Genomic DNA, 9,354 nt, shown 5'->3' on the forward strand with positions numbered 1-9,354 from the left:
GAGCTCTGACAAGGCACCAGAGAATGCATGGAGGAGGAGGAGGAGCCTCCCCCTATCCACTCGCGAACGATAGAGGGAAACCACAATTGAGAGTTCCTCATTTCAATCCACCACGAGGGCATTCTAATGGACAGTGTCAACCTCAGACGAGGATCCGTTGCCGATCCGACCATGGTGCGGTGAGGGGAGGAGAGCAAGGGGAGAGCAGTGGAAGCGGGGCAGACAAAGAGAGTGAGGAAAGTGGCTAAGGTTTGATCAAGGTGGTGGTTTTGTAGGGTTGGGGTGGGCCAGATCCTACATGGTCGTTGTGTACGAACCACCCGCCCCACATATGAGCTAGATACGAGGGGTGTTGGACAGCGGGGTTTGAGGGGTTCAGTTGGATGGCATTTTTGGGTTTGGGATGTGTCCAAGTTGTCCGCCCGAACATATGGGGAGTGGAGGGTCTAGTTGTAGATGAGCTGGCACTCCATTAGAAAAGGAGCTTTCACCCCTACAGAATAAGCTTGAGCCCACATGGAAGTGTATGATAAAAAGCTGGAGCCCACATGAGTTGACGCTACTAAAACAAGATGAAACCAACCAATTCGAAATCTCTTTCATACTAAAATCACTATTTTGACCTTATTAACAAAGTTAAGTATGCTCTAACCACATTTTGAACTTTTTGCGTGATCTGACCCTCGATTCTACCGCCAAGCAGCGTTGGTAGGGTTAATGAGCTACCACCATGGTTAACAGCGGTAGCCCTTGGACCATGTTCAGTCCGTAGCTGCTTACCATGCTAACATGGCAGAAGTCTACCATTGTCGCCCATGTTGGCGATGGGTTAAAAGGCTACCTCCAAAGACGTCTGTGGTAGGGCCTTAAGGCTACGTCCAACCGTGTTAGACAGGGGCGGAGCTAACTCCCAGCATCCCGGGGCGATTGCCTAAGCTGCTCTAGCCATTCTTCATCAAATAATACAAAGACACTAAGGTTAGTATGCATAGCCGCATAGGCTTTGTCCAGACGGAGCCTCTGGTTGGTGGTAGGGTCTTGAGGGTACCTTCAAAGCAGTGACAAGAGCTTGGGCTAAATTCCTGAAAGGCGGTTGGGGTGGGGTGGGGGGGGGATCTCAACACTACCTCTAAAAACGTCATAAAGTTAGACATCTGTCATGTCAAAATGGTCAGCGGACATGGTCCGATTGTGGACCGAGGCTATCGTTGTTCACCATGGCGGTACGCCCGGTAACCATACCACCTGCGGTAGGTTGAAGAGTCAGATCATGAAAACTTTTAAAATGAAATTATTTCATGCTAAACTCGTGATTATAAACATTAAAACAGTGATTTTGGCGCCTCTCTCTCTATCTCTCTGTGCAAATACGCTCGACGACTTGACCCGTTGACTGGACATGGGTCCTCCACTCGTTGCCATTTCCATCGCTGTCAGGTATCGGGTCCTACCTCCATTCCAACAAAGGGGGACAGGACAGGTTCACATCGAGTGAAAAGTAAATCCGCAATTCCCCAATCCGCATCGACTGGTAGCTGAAACCCCAAAAAGCCGCCACCCCCTACCTCCTGCCTTCGTCCTCCCGTCAGCCCGGCAGTGCCATCCAAGATCTAGCTAGCTCAAGAGCTATCCAGCTCAAGATCCAGGCTCGGCCACAGGCAGCCATGTGCTGCAGCGAGTGCGGCTGCTACGACGCATTCTGCGACTGCTGCTGCCCCTGCGTCTCCTACGACGCGCGCGAGACCATCCTCTGCTGCGCGGCCTGCCTCGCCGTGCTCGCCGGCGTCGTCCTCTTCGCCGTCCTCCTCGCGGCCTACGGCTTCATCCGCCACGCCGAGGTCGCCGTCGTCGACGCCTCCCTCACGCGGCTCGCGCTGGCCACGTCCCCCGCCACCGCCTTCGCCTACAACCTCTCCCTCACGCTCACCGTCCGGAACAAGAACTGGGCCATGAGCGTCAGGAACACCCAGCCGCTGGAGGCCGACTACAGCTTCGACGGCCAGCGCTTCGAGCGGGTCAAGCTCGCCGACGAGGGCTCCACGCACCCCGCCGGCAAGACCCAGGTGTACCACCTCGTCTCCGGCTCCGACGGCGCCTACGTCGCGCTCGGCAACGCCGGCGTCGCCGAGTTCAAGGAGGAGAACAAGACGGGGATGTTCCAGGTGGAGGTGGCGGTGTCGGGCGAGGTCAGGTACCAGGCGCACTTCACCAAGTGCAAGTTCCAGGCCAAATGCCCGCTCCAGCTGCAGCTCGCGCCGCCCGGCACGCCGGCCGTCGTCTTCCAGAAGGTCAAGTGCAAGCTCGCTCCGGCAGACAAGAACTGCTAGTCATTACTAAGATTCGTGGATTTCTTTCTCGAGCAATTTTAGTAGTGATTTCAGTAGTGATTTCTGTTGGTAGATTCGGAGGAACCAACTGCAGGTAGATTGACCCCATTGGTATGCACTTTTCTTCTGAGTTCTTTCTTCCAAGTAGATTAGTGTTTCAGCAAAAAAAAAAATCATGAAAAAATCCCTTGATTGTTCTTGTGCCTTACCATCTTGGCTATCTTGCTGAATATCTTGTGCCTCATGAACACAGATTATGATAGAACATGTGAACTAGCAAACGAATCTAGGCCTGTTAGTCAATTTAGTATGATAATATGTCTATTGTAAAAAAATCATGTACCGAGTCCTGTTAGTCAAGTTCCAGGGAGCACCAACAGAGGCAGCAACAATATCTCTTTAGGATAGTTATTAGGATCTCTAACTTAAAACTAGGATCGAGAGTTCTGTTTTCCCATGAAAACATGACAGTTATTCAGTAGTACTTATCTCACTACTGCCAGTAAACATTGCCCAAATCCATAATTTCACCAGTGTCACCATGGCAGACAAGAAACTATGCCAATGTACGTTTCAGATGGAATAACGCAAATGTACAGTCCACTTATCAGTTTAGAAACTCTGCTTATCAGAAACAGAATTCGATGTATTGCTCATAAGGCTTAACTGACAACTATATGGATGAAGTCATCAAATATTCCCCGCAATTTAAAACATACAGAAATTGACTCAAGGCCAGCACACTTTGATTAATCTCTAACAGAAACAATATAAGAAGAGCAACAATTGGGCACACACTTTGTTATCACAGACCAATTAACTCACTAGGAGTTGTCCAAATGGCCCAAGCAGGCCCTCCAAAACCTGCCCAGCCGACCAACATTTTCTTTGCTCCCAAGACTGTGCACTCCAGCAGGCTACAGGCATGAACTCGTCAAAACTCATTGGTGGACTTCCCAACTAAAAGCCGAAGGGGACAAGTAAAAACCTATTGCAACCTGGAACTTGGTGGCCATGTTTTGTATTTGTAATGAAAACAGAACCGGTTGGCAAACTAACAAAACCGATGAAGAAGCGAAATCAAGGCACACAACAGCCATAAAACTGCAAAAACACATTTTTGCAAACCTCCTTTTCTAAAAAAAAACATAACACTGAAGGTGAAAATACAAGTTTGTTTTAACAGTTGGATCTCCAATTGCTTGTCACAATGTAGGAATCATATCATGCCCACCCTTTCCCTGTTCCGATGGTGTGCTTATCGTCGCCGGCTGGTCTTCCTGGATTCGCTCGGCTTTGCTTTTTGGTGGATCCGTCTGGATTCGACCGGATTTCATGGTCTTCGGAGTTTCTATATGCTCTGCCCCGCATTTTCTTCTCCCGGATGGTGATTTGCTTCATAGATAGCGGTCGTCGCCGTATTTGGTCTGCATCGACGACTTCCCAGCCACTGCTTCCACAAACTCCTAGGTTTAAACAAGTTTGCTCTGCTGTGGCGGAAACCCAAAGGCAGCATCGAGCTCGGCTCACGGCACGCTATTTAAGAAACAACTCAGTAATCAGATGGAAAGAGATCAGATTCAACCGGCTGATTCTGTCGCCCGCGGAGCCATCCGAGCACGCGCTAAATATCACACTAGGCATTTATAAATAGACAGGTGACATTGTTTTGTTTTGGCAATGAAACTAGAGAGTTTATCCTACTTGGAAGTCTACGAAATAAGAGAGGAGAATCTGCAACTCTGAATTCCTCACACCTATTGGACAAGTTCAAGTTCTTGATCGCGCCCAAATCATGATAAAATTGTTCTCACACAGCAACCGATGAAGAATAAAATAGTCAAAACCGAGCATGTTCTAACTTCTAATGTAAGGTTACAGGGCATATCACCTTGTTTACCAAGGTTAATTACCAGTGAACAATCAGAGGGCTTGCTATTTCCTGAAGAACACTGCGTGTGATTTGGCATAACACCAGAGGTAACTCGGAGTAGCCACTAAACTAGTACAAGAAATTGAACTGCAAAAACCGTCTTAAATATTTAGAAACAGAGGAAGTAGCATTTGGTGACGACTTGGAAATACAACGAAAGACTGAATCTTGGCAGCTGCAAGGCCAACTCACGTTTCTGCAATGTAAAAACAGCTGAATCACAAATAGAGTACTACTGTACTAGTAATATGGATGGGTTCAGTGCCGTCTGTTCCTAAAAAACATCTTGAGATCTTCGTCTCCATCAGAGAAGTCCATGGCTTCGAGCGCAGCCTCCCGTGCTGTGTCGCTGCAAGCTCGGACCTGTTCCCTGTGAGCGAGGTAGTCGTCGTCGACCTCCACATAGCCATTCTTGGCGTACTCGCTCCGCACCCACGCCTGGAATATGGAGAATTCCTCTGCAGCCTCAAAGAAGTCGCGCGCATCAGCATACTCTGCCACCTTGAGCTCGTCCATCTCCTCTTCCGGCGAGGGAATCAGGTCAGGGTTCTGGAGCTTCAGCGCCTTGTAGCAGGAAGGGGCGCGATCGGGATGGGTCCGGCTGGAAAGGATGGAGGCCACCTCCGCCCGCGGCAGCCGCCTCATCTTCCTGCTTGGACCTGACTTGGCGTAGAAGGCCTTCTTTTTGGCGGCGAGCAGCTCGTCGTCGTCGTCGTCGTCTGCCTCCGCCTTCCTTTTGGCGGCGCACGGCTTCAGCGGGCGCTTCTCCGTCGAAGCATCTCGGCATTGCTTCAACGGGCGCTCCTCGCCGGCGGCCAACGCATGCTTGGCCGCGCTCTCGTCGGACGCCATGCTCCCGGTGATGCGCGAACCCTCCTCGCGGGCCATTGGTCGCTGATCTGACCTCCCGAGGAAGCCTCACACAGCGCGCCGCGAGATTTGTTGGAGACTCGAGGAACCCTGCTCTCGAATTGAGGGAGGAGGAACCGGCATTTTCTCCAGACTATATAAAGGCACAGAGCCTCGGTGAGTCGAAGTCGAAATCGGATAAATAGTTCCCGCTAGCTTTGTCGCTAGCAGTACGGAGTAATCATTAGATTCGGATTCGGTTACGTGACTGCGCCGAATATGAACTGCATGCCTCTTGATTATTAAACGTCGGATCCAATCATTGAAATCTTTTTCTTTAACATTGAAATCGTATCTATCCTTGCACTTTTCAAGATAATTAAGACTTCTTGTAAACTTCCCAACTGTCCTCAAGAGATCCAATGTGACATTGTCATTGATCCATCGGAAAAAAGGGTTTTCGCTGTTTTGATCTGAATTGGTTACAACTCAGCGATGACGATGTTTTTTGCGTTGTTTTCTTGTTAAAGGTATTGCTTAGATTTACACGGGCTGGTTTTCTAGGTGAAATCCTAGAATCTGTCCTTTGGGGGTCGGACTCAGTGACGGCGGCGCTTGAGAATTGCGTCCTTATTATTTGAAGGCGTTGTTGTTGAAGTATCTCGTCGTTCTTGTGGTGTCATGAGATGATTCGTGTGAATATGGTTATGGTTAGAGCATCTGCAACCACATATGACAAATATGGCCCCTCAAATGCCCGCAGAAGCGTCCGCTGGCAGTGACCCGACATGCCTCAAATTTTACTTGTTGCATCCGGACATCTCATGCTAGATTCTTAAATCCATACGAAGACATGCAAAAGAAAGTAGAACCTACGTACTGATGCAGAGACCGGGTAATCTTTTTTTTATATACATGTGTTGACTAGAGGAAAGGATGACTGTGTATCTGATTAGTCATCCATCTTGTAAGATTGCCACCCCTATGTTAATAGACCCATTAGCTTGCTCTGGTTTATGAGGGAACACTGCTACTGCAGTTTTCAACAATGGTCACACGAGTTGACCAGCACTTCCATGTACATGTCCTGCTAGCTTGCTATGCATTATGACTGAACACTCTACTGCTGCAGCTCTATTAAATGTATTTTTTTAGCAACTGGCGCTCGTGTGGACCGCACACAAACGTTAATTAAAAACTAAAACAACTGATTAGTGCGCAAACTCATGCCTCAACCAGAGGAGGTGTTGACTAACCCTGCACCAGACACTAGTAGAAAACAAGGCTTTGGTCCAGGCCGGGTCAGCCCATTAGTCCCGGTTCAGTCTAGAACCGGGACCAATGAGGGCATTGGTCCCGGTTCGTGAGCCCAGGGGGCCGGCCGGGTCACGTGGGCCATTGGTCCCGGTTCATCTGGACCTTTTGGTCCCGGTTGGTGGGACGAATCGGGACCAGTGGGCCTCGCTCCTGGCCCACCACCATTGATCCCGGTTGGTGGCTTGAACCAGGACCAAAGGCTCCCCTTTAGTCCCGGTTCGTGCCACCAACCGGGACCAATGAAGTGCCTATATATACCCCCTCGTGTAAGAGCAGAGCACACTGCTCTGTTTTTTTCTGGCCGAGGGGGAGAGGGCTTGGTGGTGCTCTAGCTCACCTCCTATGCACACAAGGTGTTCGATGGAATGTCCGAGCCACACTACTTAAGCTTCTCCTCTCCAAGCTCGACCTCCAAGCTCCATTTTCCACAATATTTGTCTAGGTTTAGCGGTCCGTCACGCCCCGTCCCCGTCTTCACCGCCGTCGATCACCCGCGCCGAGCTCATCGCCGGCACCACCGTGGTGAGCCTCTTGTTCTTATCTTCTTTCTGAAAGGAAAAATATTCTTACTTGTATGTTTACATAGATACTTGTATTATTTTCTTACTTTTATTATTGCATCTTATATAGTGCGATGGTTTTGGTATCCGCCCCCGTCGGCCCTCGTCCTGTCTATGATTCGGATGTGGTATATATATTATCTTTATAACTATTGGTTCATTTATTGTTTATGAAAATTATGCCGACCAACGTGACATATGTTTTATTTATGTAGGATGTATGTGAATCGAAAATGCCAACCGACCCTATTGTCGAGAGGTTAAATTTAGTTGAAGAAGAAAACAATTTGTTGAAGGAAAAAATAAAAAAAATTAAGGAGGAGAAGATGATATTGGAGTTGCATGTTGTGGATGTCGTCGATGATCACAAGATCAAGATGGATGCAATGCGCTTGAAGATTAGAAAGATTAGAAAATATGTCATTCATACCGAGGCTTGGTATCATTATGCCGTTGGATCAATTGTTACCTTGTTTGCGATTATGAACGCATTTGTTTTCGCATTGAAATGTTTTACATAGTTTCAATGTATGGTTTAATTAATTAGATGCTCTGGAGAGCTATATGTTGTTAGATGAGAACTATGTATGCATTTTGGTTTTAATGTGATGATGAACTTCTATTAATTTGGACACTTAATTATATATAATGCATGCAGATGAACCGGCAATGGATGTACGGTGACAAACACACCTGCGAGTACATTAAGGGCGTGCATGAGTTTCTCGATGCGGCTGAGGCAAACAAGCAGAATGGTTTTATGTGTTGTCCATGCACTGAATGTGGGAATACGAGGTCTTACTCTAACCGGAAAATCCTTCACTCCCACCTGCTTTACAAGGGTTTCATGCCACACTATAATGTTTGGACGAGGCACGGAGAAATAGGGGTTATGATGGAAGACGGCGAAGAAGAAGAGTGCGATGACAACTATGTGCCCCTTGAATACGGTGATGCTGCAACGGGGGGAGCTGGTGAAGATCAAGAGGAACCAGACGATGTGCCCAATGATGCTGCAACGGGTGAAGCTGCTGAAGATCAAGAGGAACCAGACGATGTGCCCGATGATGATGATCTCCGCCGGGTCATTGTCGATGCAAGGACGCAATGCAAAAGTCAAAAGGAGAAGCTGAAGTTCGATCGCATGTTAGAGGATCACAAAAAAGGGTTGTACCCCAATTGCGAAGATGGCAACACAAAGCTCGGTACCGTACTAGAATTGCTGTAGTGGAAGGCAGAGAATGCTGTGGCTGACAAAGGATTTGAGAAGCTACTGAAAATATTGAAGAAGAAGCTTTCAAAGGATAACGAATTGCCCGATAGTACATACGCAGCAAAGAAGGTCGTATGCCCTCTAGGATTGGAGGTGGAGAAGATACATGCATGCCCTAATGACTGCATCCTCTACCGCGGTGCATACAAGGATCTGAACGCATGCCCGGTATGCGGTGCATTGCGGTATAAGATCAGATGAGATGACCCTGGTGATGTTGACGGCGAGCCCCCCAGGAAGAGGGTTCCTGCGAAGGTGATGTGGTATGCTCCTATAATACCACGGTTGAAACGTCTGTTCAGAAACGAAGAGCATGCCAAGTTGATGCGATGGCACAATGAGAACCGAAAGAAAGATGGGAAGTTGAGAGCACCCGCTGACGGGTCGCAGTGGAGAAAAATCGAGAGAAAGTACTGGGATGAGTTTGCAAAGGACCCAAGGAATGTATGGTTTGCTTTAAGCGCGGATGGCATTAATCCTTTCGGGGAGCAGAGCAGCAATCACGGCACCTGGCCCGTGACTCTATGTATGTATAACCTTCCTCCTTGGATGTGCATGAAGCGGAAATTCATTATGATGCCAGTTCTCATCCAAGGCCCTAAGTAACCCGGCAACGAAATTGATGTGTACCTAAGGCCATTAGTTGAAGAACTTTTACAGCTGTGGAATGGAAATGGTGTACGTACGTGGGATGAGCACAGACAAGAGGAATTTAACCTTAAGGCATTGCTGTTCGTGACCATCAACGATTGGCCCGCTCTCAGTAACCTTTCAGGACAGACAAACAAAGGATACCACGCATGCACGCACTATTTAGATGACACTGAAAGTATATACCTGGACAAATGTAGGAAGAATGTGTACCTGGGCCATCGTCGATTTCTTCTGACTAACCATCAATGTCGAAAGAAAGGCAAGCATTTCAAAGGCGAGGCAGATCACCGGAAGAAGCCCGCCATGCGTACCGGTGATCACGTACTTGCTATGGTCAATGATTTACACGTAATCTTTGGAAAGGGTCCCGGTGGACTAGCTGTTCCGAATGACACTGAGGGACACGCACCCATGTGGAAGAAGAAATCTATATTTTGGGAC

General features: G+C 48.3%; 1 protein-coding gene across 1 annotated transcript; it reads left to right on the forward strand.

Annotated features, from left to right (window-relative positions):
* The first annotated feature begins 1,497 nt into the window (after window positions 1–1,497).
* LOC125539862 lies at window positions 1,498–2,457 on the forward strand. The gene has a single exon (XM_048703397.1). It carries the CDS (start codon window positions 1,665–1,667, stop codon window positions 2,325–2,327), a length of 663 nt encoding a protein of 220 aa, XP_048559354.1. The 5' UTR covers window positions 1,498–1,664; the 3' UTR covers window positions 2,328–2,457.
* Window positions 2,458–9,354: the final 6,897 nt, after the last annotated feature.

This window comes from Triticum urartu, chromosome 2 (genome assembly GCF_003073215.2).
Source record: "Triticum urartu cultivar G1812 chromosome 2, Tu2.1, whole genome shotgun sequence".
In the NCBI taxonomy this organism is placed as follows: Eukaryota; Viridiplantae; Streptophyta; class Magnoliopsida; order Poales; family Poaceae; genus Triticum; species Triticum urartu.